Source organism: Lycium barbarum, chromosome 6 (assembly GCF_019175385.1).
Source record: "Lycium barbarum isolate Lr01 chromosome 6, ASM1917538v2, whole genome shotgun sequence".
In the NCBI taxonomy this organism is placed as follows: domain Eukaryota; kingdom Viridiplantae; phylum Streptophyta; class Magnoliopsida; order Solanales; family Solanaceae; genus Lycium; species Lycium barbarum.
In genome coordinates, this window is record NC_083342.1 from 22,141,616 (window position 1) to 22,161,003 (window position 19,388).

Sequence of the window (19,388 nt, forward strand, 5' to 3'; positions counted from 1 at the left end):
GAAAGCTGCTGAAAAAGAATAGGACTGGGGAAGGTGCTTCGTAGCTGAGGCTCGAGTAGTAGATGCCCTGGCTTCCTTCAATTTTGAAAGAGATTAGATCATGGATTCAAGAGATAATACGGTCCATCACGTGGAGAATGAAGGCATTAGTGTCATCAACAAAAAGCAAGAAGATTCCAAAGACGTTCAGACTAGTGACGTGGTAGCTGCTATTGAGGAAATCAATGAAGCAGATCCTGAAATTGGTAATAAAAGTCTGGACGTGGAGGATGTTGAAGTAGATCCTGAGCATGAAGTTTCTGAAACTATATATGACAATGGTGACCATTCCGGAGAAAGCATTGAGGGAGTTGTAGTGGAAGTTGAAGTCTCTGGCCAATCATCTGCCATATCAGAGTCAATCACTAGCTCAGATCAAATACTGGAAGCAGATAGAGAAGCTGACGGTCAAATAAATGAAGAGGTTGACCTTGAAGGCTCAATTTCATATGGAGAGACAGATAATATGGTTCTCGGATGCTCTGATGCTGACAAACAGTTCATTGAGGAGCTGAAAAGGGAATCTGGTGGTGGATCCTACAGTAGTGTTGAGTCTTCGCAGGAAATTAATGGTCAGATCGTCACCGACTCAGGTGCTTCTCCAGATAACACAATTGTTAAGGAGCTAAGAGAAAGGGGGAATCTGGAAACTCAAGAATGTGAAACTCAGCATGAGGATGATTCACGTGGTTCGCAAAGGCCAAAAAGAAATATTGTCAAGTCTAGCCATAACAGAGATGAAAATTTTATCAAGACGTATTCATGTTTCTTAGGAGGCCCAATTATTAGCGGAAAATCATCATCATTTGAAGAAGGAAGAAGTGTTGAGAAAATATTGTTGAGATCTTCACCATGGCACGCTTAAAAGCTTTGTCTGAGTTCTTCCACGACGAGTTCAGGATAGCTTCCAAAAAATTACTTTAAAGGAGAGTGTGAAAAATTAAAGTTAATTTTTTTGGAAGAAAAAATATCATAGATATTTAGAAGAGTTTCTAGAAATTTATATTGTAATATCTTTGATATATATACTTAGGAAATGTCTAGAAATTCTAGACACTTAGATATTTATAGTTGAGGATAGAATTATCTAGATCCTTTTGTATCTAGAATAATATCATAATAGTCTAGAATAGTGGTAGGAGATAAGAGTAACTAGATTTTTCTTTTGGATGTATCTAGAATAATATCTAGAAGCATCCCTAGACAAGTATAAATAGGGGTGACATTAGGCATTTGTAATCAACCCATACAAAACTCAATTGTAACTCAATTCAAGCCAATTCAAGAGAGTCTTCTTCCATTACAAAGTTCTCATTTCCAAAGCTTCCTCTTCTTTAGTTAAATCTTCCGATCTCAGTTAACGATCTTAGGCTAGCAGAAGGTCTCCTCGATTTACTTTTTCTTCTGCTATATTTCTCTACAGATGAGACTAACTAAAACCATCCTATTTTATAAATTATCTTATCCTAATTATTTTTTGTCGCCCCTTCATATTCTTTTCACTTACAAAGAGAAAGAAATTCTTTGTTTGATAATTGAAGATAGAAGAATAAAATTGATATATGTAGGTTAGATCCAACCCGAACCTGATAATCATTTAATGAGAATTTGAAAGAGATGTCCTACCTAAGGGCCTGTTTGGAAAGCCACCCAGGTAATTGAAATTGGGTGTAATTACACAGTTTGACCTGTTTGTTTGACCAAGTAATTACACAGTTAGGTGGGAATTTGGTGTAATTGAGAGGGTGTAATTACACTCTCCAATTCTCAAGGGAGGGCTGAGAATTGGGTGTAATTACACCCTGTAATTACAGGGTTACTTTTTAGTTTGTTTATTTTTTGTTTATTTTAATTTCTTTTTATTTTTAATTTATTTTTTTCTATTATTTTAATTTCTTTTGATTTTTAATTTCTATTATTTTAATTTCTTTTTTATTTTTACTTTTTAATTATTTTTATTTTTTAAAATGTATTTTTATTTTTATATTATTTATTTTTCATTTCCTTTCTTCTCATTCCCAATCTTTACTTCTTGTGGTTCCATGTAATTGCTCGTATTTTTTTATTTTTTATTTTATTCATTTAGCATAATTGTATTATTCTAATTTTTGAAACTACACCTCTTAATATTGGAAAGAATGAGTCATTAACAAGTTTGACATATAACGAGTGACGTTATTAAAGTAGAATTCATTGTGAATGAGGTTATAGACTTACATTTTTCCTTTCTTTTGAATTATTTACTTAAAGTACGTTGGAACTTACTTATGTAATGCTGGAAATTTACATAAGAGTATAATGCAAAACTTTTTCTTTTGGATTTTGAATTTAGGTTATATTTCCAATTTTAAGTTATTTGCTTTTACATTGCATGTTCTTTGTTTTTTACTTACATTTGATGAAATTTTTGTGTCAAACATTTGAATAATGTTATGGTATTATATTTATAAATATTATTTTTTTGTCAAACATCCAATCCATGATGTTCTCACAAAAAAAGTCTTCTTTTAAGTTTTATAATTAATTAAAATTAAATATTATTAATTTGAAAAATATATATCAATTATTTTTTACAATATTAGTTGCAAATATATGATTATTAATTAATATATTTTCAAGAAACAATGTGTTATTAAATAACTATTTTAATGCCATTCATAAAGGCAAATATTTTTTTAATTATTAATTTTAAATTTTTTATAATTAAAATTTATTTTTAAATTAAACTAATTGTGTAATTACACTTGTGCAACCAAACAACACGCTTGTAATTACACTGTAATTACGTTATGACAAACAAACAAGTCATTGTAATTATACTACTGTGTAATTACTAGGCTGTGTAATTACTACCCTAGTAATTACACCAGTTCCAATTACCAGGTGGCTTTCCAAACAAGCCCTAAATGTTATCTCCAAATCAGGAGAGTCAAAGGAACACGACGTCCAAGGCTCATTCGCACAAATTTCCCTATTTCGGGGTGGTCTTTAATTTATGGCCCTCAAATTTGTTGTTTTTAATTTTTGTCTTTCAACACTTTTGACACGGCATAAGTTTAGATTTCGCTGGAAAAAGTTTACATTTTGTCCGGCATATTTATCATAATATCCCACAAGTTATGTCAGACACGGCAAAACTTTCAATACTCAACATAATCTGAAAAATACTACAGAATTTATGCCACATAACTTAATTCCTACAAAATTTGTTCTGAGTGATGCAAAAAATCAGTTTGTGAAGATAAATGTTACAAAACGTATTCCGAGCGAAGCACTTCTGAATATTTTCATTAAATGAACAGCAGTGACAAAAATTAAATACTACATATATGAGGGCCAAAAAAATAAAGATCAGTTTTGAAGGACAATCCGTGCAAAAACTTCTGAAGTCCAAAGCACCCCCCCCCCCCCCCCCCCTTTTTTTTTGCGCGGATTGCCCTTCATTTGGGGTGGTCATTAATTTTTGCCCTTCAAATTGGTGGTCTTTAAGTATTGCCCTTCGCCTAACACCCTGAGGTTGTGGGTACGAACCCCAGCTCAGTTAAAAAAAAAAAATCGCAAGCCAAAATTTCGCTAGCAAATTCTGCCTGAGGCGGAATTTTTGCAAATCTACCCATGTAAATTCTGCCTTAAGGCAGAATTTTTGCCTGAAGGACAAATTTTAAAGACCACCATTTTGAGGGGTAAAACTTAAAGACCACCTCCAGCGAAGGGCAATCCTGCAAATTGCCCAAGCACCCTGCAAAGCTTTTCTCATTGGGTTACAGAATTTTGATCTGTTGGATTGGGCTGACTTTTGACCCGTTGAGTTACATATTTAGCCGGTCGATAAAAATAATTACATTCGCTAGCCAAATGTACACGAAAATATACTCTATTTTGTATCAAAATTATATATATTATGTATATTATATATTAATATACAAATAATATACATTTGTTGGCTATTATTTTTGTATACGGCTATTTATGTCAATTTGTCTTATCCATGGGTCAGTTTGAGTTCAACCTGTTTTGACATGTGTAATCTTTAGTCTCAGACCTAATTCATTCAAACTTGGACAGATCGGACGGATTACGCTTAAAGGGGTTAGAATTGCCTCCCCTATTCACACCTCACCTTCCCACTCCAATCTTTTCTCTATCCAACAAGATTCCTTGTTATAAGAAGTTTTTAGCACACTCATTCGACGTGCATTGCACAGTTTCACCATCATCACATAGAATGTGCATATATCCGCGGTTTAAGGTGAGGGTATCAAATTTTTATTGATTTCTCATTTTCGTTAAATTTCATTTTCAGCAATGACCATAACATGCAATTGGCAAGTCTATACATATAGCGGGAAAGAGAAACCTACTGGAGGACTAAAGGGGATCCTTTATCCCCTTATTTGTCCTTGCTATGTGAGGAATGTCTTTCTAGAACTAAATCAAACGGAAGTATTTGGGGATATACAAGGTTTAAGTTTAGTCAGATGTTGACCTACAATTAACCATCTGTGTTTTGCTGATGACTCGTTTATTTTTGAGATGCTAATATTCAGTGGCGCATGCAGAATTTTTCATCAACTATCACATTTTAAAATGAGAAATAATAAATAAAATAATGTAACACCATATTAAAAAAAAAAAAAAAAAAATATATATATATATATATATATATATATATATATATATATATATATATATAAAACACACTTTACGTACATTACTATAACTTTTCTTTAAAAAAAAAAAAAAATCTCGACGGTTTTTTTTTTTTTTTTGAAATGTATTCAAGATAACCTCATTAGAAGTAATACTAAATATTTTTTGTTTATATAAGGCACCAAATGATCACTAAACAACTCATTATTCGTTTGATTTCGTAAATTGTTCTTAATCAATTTCATCGGCGAGAAAGAAGGTGAAAGAGAAAAAATATAAAAAAGCACCCCACAACAACTAATTAGGTAAGCAGCAAGATCCTTGTGTATTGTCTAGATAATATTGTCACAACAATGCATAAATGTTAGTCTAGACCAATTGGCTCAAGTTTTGTCCTCTTCCAATAGGTCTAAGGGTTCGAACCAGACATGTATCATTTTTTAGATGTGGAGCAAAAATTTTATAAAACCTAATGATGTTGTGCTGGTTCAAAACCACGTCCTCATCTAAAAATTGAAGCGTCTGACCAATTGAGCTATGCAATACTTTGTCTTAGGGGTTTCACTTTACATAATATATCTCTATTTTTGTTTATGCCTTTTAATTAAATATAAGTATTTAGTAAAAAATTTCAAGTAGTGTCACGTGACATCCCTCTACCTAAGGTAGGTCCGTCCCTGCTAATGTTCAAAATGCCGCTAAAATTGCTAAAATTTTAAAAATTTATGAAGATTGTTCGAGTCAAAAGGTGAATTTTGATAAATCTGCTCTATGTTAGTAAAAGTACTTCTGAACTTGAAAGATGGAATTATTGCGAGCTAGGACAATTACAAAGAATTAACTTAGGGTTATATTTGGGTTTACTTGCGGTAGTTGGAAATCGAGGAAAAAATGTTGGAGTTTATTAAAGATAGAGTGAAGGCTAAAATAAAAGGTTGGAAAAATATTTTCCTAAATCCTCCGGGAAAAGAAGTGATACTTAAATATGTCTTATCTGCTATTCTTTCTTATGCTTTATCATGTTTTCAATTTCTATTTTCTCTAATTTCTGGTGCGCGGTCATGATGAGGATAGCAGAAAAATGCATTTTAAGAAATGGGAGAACTGTTGTTTAGAAAAATCTAAAATAGGGGGGGGGGGGGGGGGGAGGGTAGGGGGATAGGATTTAGAGAGTTAAAATCTTTTAATCAAGCTTTGTTAGTAAAACTTGCTTGGCGAATTTTGACTCAAAAAAATTCTCTACTTTTTAAAATTCTCAAAATTAAAGTAAATATTTTCAACATACTTCTTACCTCAAAGCTATGTGTTCTTCTGCTAGCTCATGGATATGGAAGGGTATTATTTGGGGTACATATCTTTTACAAAAGGTATTAAATGGAGGGTATGATCGGGTGATAGTATTAAAGTCCGGACGAATCCTTGAAATTCCAATTCATGTGGGTCCAGACCTAGCCATAGTCATGCCCAAATGGATATATATAGGATTACAAAAGTGAATGATTTTATAGATCACAATATCCACACTTTGAAGATGCAAGATTTACATAATTGATTTTTTACGGACAATATTCATGCAGTTTCTTTTCCTGTTTCTACCATTGGGTCGTCAGAAAGGATTATTTTGCATTTTATTAAATTTGACACTTATGATGTAAAATCTAGATACCATTTAGCTGGAGAAATTGTTAGATGTCGAGAAGTTTGTAGTGATAGACTTCAATCGAGTAATCAATCTTTTTCAAAAAAGTTCTGGGATTTTTTATGGTCTATGAATATATAAGAAAAATATAAGAATTTTATTTGAAAATGTATTATGAATGTGCTACTTGCTAATCATGTGGTTTCTAACAGAGTAAGACATACTTGTGATGTGTGTAGGGTTTGTGGTATTGAAAATGAAACTATTGATCATATGCTTTTTTGATGCCCTAAAGCACAATTGGTTTGGAGAATCTGTCATATTCATTGACCTAATATAGAGAGTACTATGAATTTTGTGATGGCGGAATGATATTTTTTGTTAATGCTAATTGATATCCTGATTCTAGTGATCTTGCTAAGTAAGTGTTTCTATCATGTGGCAAATTTGGAAGGCTAGAAACTCAATGAACTTTAATGGAGATACTTGTGAACCCAATAATGATATTGTAAACAAGGCACCTCTTTTATTTCCATGAATACGAAAACAATTTGCTTACTACCTTTTCTCATACGCTTGTATATGATTATACTAATGATAAAAATATTATTGTGGCACAAGACGGTATTGTTATGTTTGCAGATGCTAGCTTACAAAAGGATAAAAGGATGACAACCATTGGAGTGACGATTATGGATAGCTATGGTCATTTGCCTGAAGCCGTTGGCACCCCAATTCAATTTGTCGGGAAGACCATCACCAATGAAACACTAGCAATTCGTGAAGCATTGAAAAACTCTAAAGAAAATTGATGGTCAAAAATGCAAATCTTGTCTGATGCAAAAACTGTGGTGGATCTGATATGGAGAAGAAGTGTAGTTTCATACTAGACGGAGACTACTTCTGAAGATATCTAGAAGCTTATGAGTTTATTTGTAGATGTACATGTTGTATATATTCCTAGATCTTGGAATATGTTGCGCACAATTTAGCCAAGCTTTTTGTTTCGTTGTTATGTAAGGCTATTTGGGTTTCTGTTTTCCCTAGTTGGATTGTAACTGATGCCGCTACATCTTTTAACTCTTTAAGACCGTTTATGCATTAATACAGTAAGATCGTTTATTGTAAAATAATAATAATAATAATAATAATAATAATAATAAATAAATAAATAAAAAAGTCTATACATATTACATTTGTCGATTCAAGAAGTACACACATTACATTTTTTTCACCTCTCCTTTTAGCTAATGTCTCCTTTTAAAAGTGGGAATTACGCATGATTTATTTTCATCTGTTTATCAATATTTTGGTCTAATTGTTTGTTTATTTAATACAGACTCAGTTTAAACTTTTTTTTTTCTAATTTTTGAGTTTGTCTTACGAGTAATTTTTTTTTTTTTTTTTGTTAATTTTTTGTATTTATTTTTCATTTAAGAGAAGAACAAATATGATAAGTATACGAGACAAAAGATGGCTGTTGACTTGTTTCAATGACAATTAAATAAAATCAATAAAAATGTTTATACATCAACTTGATCAATTGATCAAGCTAGTATCTCATCTATCTTACATTCCCTATACTTGATAGCAGCCTTGTAGGATCCAGCCTTATGAATTATGTCACAACATTCACATCTGTCAATCTGAAGAAAAAAAAAAGAGTAAAAGGAAAATTAATAACTATATTGAGATCACATTAGAATCCTTTTTTTCATACAACAAATACATGTTGTTATTCACCTTTTTCCTCTTTCTTTTTCATTCTGGGGAGAGGGATGGGGAAAATATTTATTCAAATTTTCTTGGTTTTGCTCAGTATATCCTATAGGTTTTACTCAGATAATATGTGATGTATATTTAAGTAAAATCCATCTTCAGGACTAATAAGAAAAACCTATAGGATATACTGAGCAAAACCAACTAATAAGAAAAACCTACAAATGAAACATCAGCAAATAATAAGCTGTAGTAACCTGACCCTACGTTTTGAGTAATTTCATTCCAAGCTATGTTTTGAATTATGTTTGGTATGATTTGAGTTCAGTCCTGAGTGATTCGGATATGCTCCAGGTCAGTTTTTGAACTAAAATCAGGTACAACGATGTTGGTAGAGGCTCACGAATGCAGGAAGGGATCAGTGATCATTTAAGTTGGTTGACCTTGTTAGGTGTGGAATTGGCCAAACAAGTCAATTCTTTTGTTCACATAGTCGTGATGTAAGCGCTTACCTCATAATAGTCGTGATGTAAGCGCTTACCTCATCATAGGAAATTCATTCCTATAAATAGGTAGCTTATGGTTCATTTGTAAACACACCAAATTGAAGAAGACAACACATCCCAAAGAGAGAGAAAAATCTAAGAGAAATACTCTTAGTGAAAGGCCTAAGTAAGAGAAGGTCTTTGAGAGAATTTTCTGTGGTAAAATTCTTGAGTGTAATTGGGATTGGGGTTGTGAGGTTGAGTGTTGTAAACACTTGTAATATTTCTTCTTTAATAAGATCTGCAGCAGCAACGTGGACGTAGCTCTCACATTGAGGGTGAACCACTATAAATCTGTGTGTGCTATTTATTCTTCGCTTACATCACGGCGTAAGTAGGTTCTGTCTAAGGAGGTTGGTATTTAAGTGGTCCAGCTGTGACCCTCCAATCTTTCCTGGGAACCTGCTTACTAAGGTCGGATTTGGGATTCAAATCCTAACAACTGGTATCAGAGCAACAGGTTGTGTTGTGATTTAGAAACGATGGGAGGCGAAGATGGTACGATACACGGCATCGGTAAATTCGATGGTACAGACTTTGCGTTCTGGAGAATGCAAATTGAAGATTATTTATATGGCAGAAAGCTTCATGAACCTCTGAGTCCGAAACCAGAGGAGATGAAGCAAGCAGATTGGAATCTCCTCGACAGACAAGTTCTGGGAGTCATTTGGTTGACGCTGTCGAAGAACGTTGCTCACAACGTGGCAAAGGAGAAGACCACCGCTGATATGATGAAGGTATTGTCTGACATGTATGATAAACCTTCAGCAAATAATAAGGTATTTCTCATGAAGAAACTATTTCATCTAAAGATGATGGAAAATGCTCATGTTGCTGCACACGTAAATGAATTCAATACCATTGTAAATCAATTGTCATCGGTAAAAATTGACTTCGATGATGAAGTGCAAGCTCTAATTTTGTTGGCATCCCTACCAAATAGCTGGGAGCCAATGAGAGCAGCGGTTAGTAATTCTGTCGGTAGTGAAAAACTAAAGTTCAACGATGTTAGGGATCGTATCCTTGCTGAGGAAGTGCGCATGACAGATTCTGGAGAGGCATCGACGAGTTCTGCTTTTAATGTTGAAAACAGAAGCAGAAATTATGACAGAAACTACAACCGAAATAGGGGCAGATCGAAGTCAAGGAATGGCAGGGGTCAATCCAGACCAGGACGAACATTTGAGTGTTGGAACTGTGGAAAACCAGGTCACTTCAAGAAGAACTGCAGGGCGCCAAAGAAGGAGGACAACAAGGGGGCTGGAATCAACGCTGCTACGGAAGACATTGGCGATGCGTTGTTGCTATCGGTTGACAGCCCGATAGACTCTTGGGTGCTTGACTCAGGAGCGTCCTTTCATACCACCCCACATCATGATATAATGACAAACTACGTGGCTGGGAATCTCGGCAAAGTTTATTTAGCCGATGGAGAGCCGCTAGACGTTGTTGGCACGGGAGACATTAATTTGAACATGTCAAATGGATCCTCGTGGAAGATTACAAAAGTTAGACATGTTCCAAAGCTGATGCGAAACCTGATTTCAGTAGGTCAGCTTGATGATGAGGGATATGATCTCAACTTTGGTAATGGGTCTTGGAAGGTGGCGAAAGGTGCTATGGTAGTTGGCCGAGGAAAGAAGATTGGCACTCTCTACATGACGACTAGCTGTCGTGATACTGTTGTTGTGGTTGACAACACAAAGAAGACAGATTTGTGGCATTGTCGGCTGGGGCATATCAGCCAGAAGGGGATGAAGCTGTTGGTGACAAATGGCTTAATTCCGGAGCTGAAGACGGTGGACCTTCATACGTGTGAGAGCTGCATTCTCGGAAAACAAAAGCGAGTAAGCTTCTCAAATGCAGGCAGGGAGTTGAAGGTCGAGAAGCTGGAATTGGTGCACACAGACGTGTGGGGACCTACCACTGTCCCCTCTCTTGGAGGATCACACTACTACGTGACCTTCATTGATGATTCAACCAGGAAGGTATGGGTTTATTTTATGAAAAATAAATCCGATGTGTTTAGTGTATTCAAAAGATGGAAAGCCATGGTTGAGAATGAAACAAATCTCAAGTTGAAGTGTTTGAGGTCCGACAACGGCGGAGAATACACTGATGGTGATTTCAAACGGTACTGTGCCGATAATGGGATCAAGATGATGAAGACTATTCCTGGAACGCCGCAACAGAATGGACTAGCCGAAAGAATGAACCGAACGTTGAACGAGCGTGCTCGGAGTATGAGAATACACTCTGGACTGCCCAAGACATTCTGGGCAGATGCAGTCAATACCGCGGCCTTCTTAATTAACCGAGGACCGTCAGTTCCCTTGGATTTCAGAATTCCAGAAGAAGTCTGGAGTAGCAAGAAGGTAAATCTTTCATTTCTGAAAGTGTTCGGTTGCTTATCATATGTTCATAATGATGATACGGCTAGAAGCAAGCTTGATCCAAAATCAAAGAAGTGTTACTTTATTGGCTATGGTGACACCGAGCTTGGGTACCGATTTTGGGATGAACAAAATCGGAAGATCATCCGAAGCAGGAATGTTGTCTTTAACGAAGAGGTACTGTACAAAGACAAGCTACAAAAGAATTCAGAATGTCAGGACAAGGAATCGGAAATAGTCGATTTGAGGGACTTTCCGGCACCTGAGCCGCAGCCAGGTACAACCGAGGCAGAGAAACAAACAATCCGAGAAGGTGCTGATGAAAGTGCTGATTCTGAAACAAATGAACAGACGCCAATCACAGAGCTGCGTAGATCATCCAGGATCAGGAAGCCGCTTCACAGGTACTCTTCATCCCTCAACTACATTCTACTCACTGATAGAGGGGAGCCGGAATGTTATGAAGAAGCAATGCAAGTCGATGAACCGACTAAGTGGGAGCTGGCAATGAAGGATGAAATGGATTCACTATCGGCAAATCATACATGGGAATTATCCGAGTTGCCAAAGGATAAAAAGGCATTGCAAAACAAATGGGTTTATCGGATAAAGGAAGAACCCAATGGAAGCAAGCGTTATAAAGCAAGGCTGGTTGCAAAGGGATTTCAACAGAAAGAAGGCATCGACTATACGGAGATCTTCTCTCCCGTAGTCAAGATGGTGACTATCAGAACTGTTCTTGGACTGGTAGCAAAGGAAAATCTACATCTGCAACAGATGGACGTGAAAACTACATTTCTTCACGGTGATCTAGACGAGGAAATCTACATGCGACAGCCGGAGGGATTCAAAATCAAAGGAAAGGAGAATCTAGTGTGCAAACTTCAAAAGAGTATGTACGGACTAAAACAGGCTCCAAGACAGTGGTATTTAAAGTTTGACAGCTTTATGAAGAAAGCTGATTTTTTAAGGTGCGAGGCAGATCACTGCTGTTACTTCAAAAAATTTGAAGACTCGTACATGATACTGCTACTCTATGTCGACGACATGCTAATCGTAGGAGCAAACCTACAGGAGATTGATCGGTTCAAAAAAGGGTTATCGGAAGAGTTTGCAATGAAGGATTTGGGAGCTGTAAAGCAAATCCTTGGGATGAGAATCGACCGAAGCAAGGAGGGCATCAAACTCTCACAAGAAGAATATGTGAGGAAAGTTATCAAAAGGTTTAACATGCATGATGCCAAGCCAGTCAGCACTCCCTTGGCTGGACACTTTCGGTTGTCAAAGGATCAGTCGCCGACAACCGAGGATGAGAAGAAGCAGATGGACAAGATACCTTATGCATCTGCAATCGATAGTCTTATGTATGCAATGATATGTACAAGGCCAGACATTGCACATGCAGTGGGAGTTGTCAGCCGATTTATGAACAATCCGGGAAAGCAACACTGGGAGGCTGTGAAGTGGATATTCAGATATCTGAAAGGCAGCTCGAGTTCAGCTCTGTATTTCCGAAAATCAAAAACAGGATTGCAAGGGTATGTTGATGCTGACAACAGTGGTGATATTGATAGCAGAAAGAGCACATCCGGGTATGTTTACACATTCAGAGGTACTGCAATCTCTTGGGTTTCCAAGTTGCAAAAGATAATAGCTCTCTCTAGTTGTGAGGTTGAGTACGTTGCTGTGACGGAGGCCACAAAGGAAATGATGTGGCTACAATCTTTTCTGCGGGAATTGGATCAGGACCACGAGGGAAGTGTGCTATATTGTGATAGCCAAAGCGCCATTCATTTGGCAAAGAACCCGGTTTACCATGCTCGAACGAAGCACATACAACTCCGGTACCATTTCATTAGATCAGCTTTGGAAGATGGAGCGCTGGTGCTTGAGAAGATCGCAGGGAGTCAGAATCCAGCAGACATGCTGACAAAGGCAGTGACGATAGACAAACTGAAGCTATGCTCAACTTCAGTTGGCCTGCACGAAGTATGAAAGTAGGAAAGAGCTGCTGCATCGATCAAAGTGTGAAGACAAATTAAAATTAGTCTTCAAGTGGGAGATTTGTTAGGTGTGGAATTGGCCAAACAAGTCAATTCTTTTGTTCACATAGTCGTGATGTAAGCGCTTACCTCATAATAGTCGTGATGTAAGCGCTTACCTCATCATAGGAAATTCATTCCTATAAATAGGTAGCTTATGGTTCATTTGTAAACACACCAAATTGAAGAAGACAACACATCCCAAAGAGAGAGAAAAATCTAAGAGAAATACTCTTAGTGAAAGGCCTAAGTAAGAGAAGGTCTTTGAGAGAATTTTCTGTGGTAAAATTCTTGAGTGTAATTGGGATTGGGGTTGTGAGGTTGAGTGTTGTAAACACTTGTAATATTTCTTCTTTAATAAGATCTGCAGCAGCAACGTGGACGTAGCTCTCACATTGAGGGTGAACCACTATAAATCTGTGTGTGCTATTTATTCTTCGCTTACATCACGGCGTAAGTAGGTTCTGTCTAAGGAGGTTGGTATTTAAGTGGTCCAGCTGTGACCCTCCAATCTTTCCTGGGAACCTGCTTACTAAGGTCGGATTTGGGATTCAAATCCTAACAGACCTTTGGCCCTCGCGATTGCAGTTGTAGATAGGATTATTTTGTGATTGCAGTTAGGGGGACACGAATGCAAAAATAGTTGGCCTGACTCATTTTGCACAATAACAATAAGGTCTTTGCGGTGGCGGAAGACTACAACAGTTGAGAATCTTCAAAGCTTTTCAGAGCTTAGACCCGTCAGTCTTAGAAATGTGACTTAGAAGATCATTACTAAGTTTCTCAACAACAGGCTCTCTACTCTTTAAAATAAGATAATTTCCCCTAACCGAAGTGGTTTCATCAAAGGTAGGGCAATTGGGGAGAAGGTTTCATCAAAGGTAGGGCAATTGGGGAGAACATTCTCCTTGCTCAAGAAATAGTTAGTATTATCAGACAAGACAGAAGAACTCAGGTAATAATGTTGTTATTAAGCTGGCTATGAACAAGGCCTATGACAGACTCTTATGGATATTTCTTTGTGGAGTTACGAGGAAAATGGACTTCTCTAAACAATGGATATATACAATCTAAAACCTTGTGTCCAACATTTGGTACTCCATCGATATTAATGAAAAGGACTAACTTTTTCAAATCTAATAGAGGACTAAAACAAAGGGGCTCACTTTCTCCTTCTTTATTTATAATAGCAACTGAAGCAATTTCTAGAGCTCTGAACAATTTGAAAGAAAAACTTGAATTTATACTTCAACATAAGCAGAAGGGGCCCAGATTAATCACATTTTTTATACAAATGACTTGATCAGTTTTTCATCAAGAAAGACAAATCTTTAAGACTTACCAGACAGGTTGTTGATGATTATGAAACGAGTTCTGGAAACGAAGTCGATAGTAAGAAGAGTTGCAATCTAGTGAGCCAAACATTTCCACACGGGAGATTTTGTATAATCAACAGGTTTCTGAGATTTAAGAGAGAATTTTTGCCATTTGAATTCCTACGATGTTATGCTTATACAACAAGGAAGCAAGTGCAACATTTTTCAGGAATTATTATCAAGATATACATAAGATTACAAAATAGCAAGGATATTTTTTATCTTCAGGGGCCAAGGTTATTCTCATTAAACATGTGCTCTCAGCAATGCCTATAAACCTTTTGTCTATTTGTCAACCTCCCAAGACAGTCCTCAAACTGCGGGGAAGCATTTTTCTAGTTTATTCTGAGGACAAGAAGGAGACACTGTCGGTTTTTAAAAAGATGGTGCAGCAAAAAAGGTTGAAAGTATTGATTGAAAATGTCTCTCTATCTTTATTAGGCATTGAGAGCTAATTTAAATTAAAATAAAGATGACTCCTACAACTTAACAACTTATTATCTAGTAAATCTGCAGTAACAGAAGCAAATATTCAACAGACACAAAAAAACACAACTGGGCAACTTGGAACAAGCTCGGTTATCCTACAGAAGAAAGGAGAAGTGGGTTTTAGGAACCTGAGAGACATTGCCAAATTCTTTGCTCCAAAATTATGGTCACTTCTTAAAACTAACAATTCTTTATGGACTTCTTTCCTTTCAGCTAAATACTGCTGAAGAGTCCATCCAGTTGCGAGAAAAGGTAAAGCTAATCAATCAGGTCCCTGGAGAACTCTTATGGAGATCAAGAAATCGGTAGAGCCACGTATGTTTTGGAGAATTCAGGGAGGTAACTCCTTTCTTTTTTTGGGATGATCATTGGACAGGCTTCAGTCCTCGATCTATCTAATCTATGTAGTTGTAGTACTTTCTATAAAGTAAAAGTTTATGATTTTATTACTCATAACTCATGGATTTACCTGAACTTGTCTCAAGTTATTCCAGGTCATTTAGTACCTCAACTTGAGATGATCAATATTGGTGACACCACCAAAGAAAATCATGCAGTTTGGACTGGTAAATAAGTAATTACGGCATAGTTCTATTCCTTTCAAGATTTCTTTTTTCCGCTGGAAGCTTCTAATAAATAAAATATCTACTGATGATAATGTTAAGAGGATGGGAATCCCCTTCCCTCCCAGATGTGTTTGTTATGTGACTCCAGTAAATGAAGATGTGAACCATGTATTCAGGGAAAGCAGATTATGTAAGCTAATTTGGAAGCACTTCAAAGACCAAGTGGGAATCAGAGAATGTGGTGGAAATATTAGACAGGAACTACTTTGCTGGCGGTTCTCTGAAACACAATACCCTATTCATAAACTTCTTCTCCAGGCAATGCATATGGTGATCAGTTGGAAGATTTAGAAAGCCAAGCGTAAATGAAATATGAGCAAACTATAGTATCCATACGTGTAATAACTGATCAAATCTGCCAAGAAGCCACCTTTATCACCCATAAACATTTTAAACAGATCAACCTAGCGATTATTAAGAAGGGCAGACCACAGATGAGAATGACCAAAGTCACAGAGAACCTTACTCCAGGAGGTAAATTTAAGTTAAACACTGATGGTTGTTCAAAAGGGAATCCCGAAACCAACGGAGGGAGATGCATAGTTACAGGACACATAGGAGATATGCGCGCTGCTTTTGATATTCCCTTTAGTTATAAAAAAAAATAATGTAGTTCATGCAAAGGCCTTAGGCGTTAGTATCCAATGGTGCAAGGAACACAATCTCAAAAATATTATAGTGGAGATGGGCTCATTATGGGTGGTTAAATGGATTAACAAGAAGATGGATCCTCCATGGAATATCACATCAATCATATAGGAGATATTGAATATGATCATATTTTTCTATGAATTCCACATAACTTATTGATTCAAGGAAGCAAATAAAATAGCTGAAGCCAGAGGACAATTATGCTTGGACAAGCTCCGAGTATGAAACTTTAGAATGAGACAATATAAAGAGTTGTTTTGCATATGATCCTGATATCTATGAGCACAGTGAGGGTAATTATGTTATTTGCCTTATAGTAGGGAGGACTTCTCTGTATCAACCTATAGCATTCTTACTGTATATCACACACCACATCTTTAAGCATTTGCATCTAAAATATAATGAATTGGGCAAGTCCAATTCACATCTCTCTTTTTAGGAGGTTAGGTTCTATGTCCGCCCTACTTTATTTTTTTACATTTTGGCTCTTAATTTACATGGTTGGGATCTATGCCAAACCCACCACCACTATAAGACGGCTTAGTTAAAAAATAAAAAATCTAGAGAATTATTTCGTAGTATATTTCTATGTGATTGCAAATTTGCAGTCGTGTGTTGAATGTAATCGAATTTAACTTATATGTACTGCAATTGTAAAGAGTTTTTACACTTCCAATGTAGTTTAAACTGTTCATCTATTATAGCAGCTAATATTTCTTATCTCAAAGTTATTAATCCCATTTTCTATTGATGATATATGTGATTATCTTTTTAGGTCACGTAATGAGAAAAACACAATTAAACAGTCAGTATACAAAAGTTAAATTCATATAAACTTTATGAGAGATTAAGTAAAAAGGCATTACCTGGATACGTTTTGTTGCTGGTGAGTAAACATGAATTTCAGTTACGTACTCTGCAGGATAATTTCCAGCATACAAACAAGCTCCTATCCCTCGAGGCCATGCTCTAGTATATATTGTACGAATTTTGTTTCTTGGAGTTTTCACAGTGGAATTGAAGAAATACATATGAGGGGCTTCACAAGGATCCCAAGTAAAATTTCTAGTATCAAACATATAATGTGGTGGAAACGGAATCTCACCCCATTGTTTGAATGTTTCAATAGGATTTTGTATCAAACTTCTAGGCATAATGTTCTCGTAAATATGAGCTGAGTATCCCCAAGATATTGAAAATGTCCAATTGTTGGATCTTTTGTAGCATATGGTTTGTTGTAACATACGAGATTGATCATATTTTGCAGCATTTAGAAGGTGATATCCAGATTGTGCACGATCCATAAAGGGAAAAAGTGGCTCAACCTTGTCAAAATGGTGAAGGGACATTAATAAAGATTTTGGATGGGATGATAGAAATCCTGAGAGATCACCTCGTAGATCAATCTGCAAGTTATATCCAAGTATATATGTTAGTAATAAAGAAAGAAAATTAATAGATGTAAATAATTGATAAAACATTTCTTGCCCGATGCTCAATCTATGCTAGCAATGAAAAGCTGCACATAGTTTTATGGGTAGTTTTTGTTTCTCTGACCTTTTGAGGGGCAGAGACACCTTCAGTCAGCTGGTTCGACAACAATTTTTATATCTATAAGATAATAATTTTCAAAAAAAATTATGCATAAACACAACAGGGTTACACTGCTTGAATATGAATGCGAAGTACATGTTAATTTGGAATACAAAGCAAATCTTGAGAATCCCATTACACATAGACTCACATTCATGTATAGTGCAAATTGTGACAATATATCAGTACTGTTTTTGAAAAACCAGGCTTATGCTACTGATAAAGCTCGATATTACCATAAGGAGAGCCGTGATGTCCCTTCATATGGTCGTCATTTTCAGTATGGGGCTGAATGTGAATGAGGGTTTCCAAGAATAAAGGAAAATCTCTAGATCGAAAATTTATAACATTCAGAAAAGTATAAATCTAATTTTATCCATTGATGTGACAAATTTTTAAATCTTTAATATTTTGTTCGAGGTTCGAGAGGAAGGAGAGAAAAATTACCTGATGAATACCCTCAAGAGGAGTAAGATTAACACCAATATCAGCAATGCAAGTCATTGTAGTTTTATCAGCAGATCTGAAGTGAGCATATCTCTTTAAACAAGACATCATATCATTTGCCAATGCTTTAGCCAAAGGATAACTCAACATGATTCCAGCTCCACCGAAAGCTTGATGAAATGAGAAAAAATAATTCGCCAAAATATGTTCCGAGTGTCCTCCAAAGTAATAGTATCTTGTATGATCATATTGCGCAAGAATATCAACCATATTATCCACGAAAAATATCGAATCATCGTCCCCCATTATTACCCATCTTACCCCTTCATGTGCCTCTCTAACAACCTCCATAATCCCATGAACCATTCTTAAAACTCTTGGATCGACATGATTGGTCTCGTTAACGAGTTTTGGAACATCATCGGATATTCTATAAGGTGGTGAATTTAAGGACCATGGGAGAAGATCACCTTGAGGAGGAAAATCTAGTAAAAGATTTCCTTTCGTAACATTTGGTCTCCACCATGATTCAATATATGGTTTTCTATGATGCCATGCTTCTTCAGACCCCAAAAGTCCAAAAACAAGGTGACTAATCTTAGTGGCACTGATACTGATTTGTGTAACATTTGATGATACATTTGATTGAGAATTATTAGGATGAGAGGTTGTTAATTTTGAGGAAGAGAAAAGATTAGAAGATGGACATTCATTGAGAAAGATAATGGTGGCCACGTATAGGACTAAACCACAAATTAACACTGTTTTGCAAATGCTAATCACAATAGATGTTTCAAGTGTAGACATGTTAGAGAGAATGTGTAAGAGAAATACATAATGAAAACAAGTTAACCAATGCTCATTCGATTTTTATACTCCATAATGAGTTATTCTCTCTTTTCAAGATTTTAAGCAAAGGGTGGACCAAACGTCCCACCCCCCCACCCCCCCCCCCCCACCCCAAAAAAAAAATGCCATCACAAAGACTCTTTTCATACGAAAATTAACAACGATCAATCTTACCATTTAAAATTGTGATAGAATGGTAAATAATTCTTCACCCTTAATCACATATTTTGGACTCGATTGAACCCTGGAAACGGATCGTCTTTTGGGGAGTTACATTGAATATCTAATACATTACATTCATTTAACTAATTCAATACATGTACCATACTG

The 19,388-nt window shown here is 36.0% G+C and overlaps 1 protein-coding gene across 1 annotated transcript; it reads right to left on the bottom strand.

Moving 5' to 3' along the window:
* Positions 1-7,802: 7,802 nt before the first annotated feature.
* Positions 7,803-19,065, bottom strand: LOC132599635 (uncharacterized). The gene is made up of 3 exons (XM_060312940.1): positions 18,210-19,065; positions 17,036-17,575; positions 7,803-7,974 (listed from the first exon to the last, which is right to left on the bottom strand). The coding sequence occupies exons 1-3, from the start codon at positions 19,014-19,016 to the stop codon at positions 7,876-7,878; spliced, it is 1,446 nt and encodes a 481-aa protein (XP_060168923.1). The 5' UTR covers positions 19,017-19,065; the 3' UTR covers positions 7,803-7,875.
* Positions 19,066-19,388: the final 323 nt, after the last annotated feature.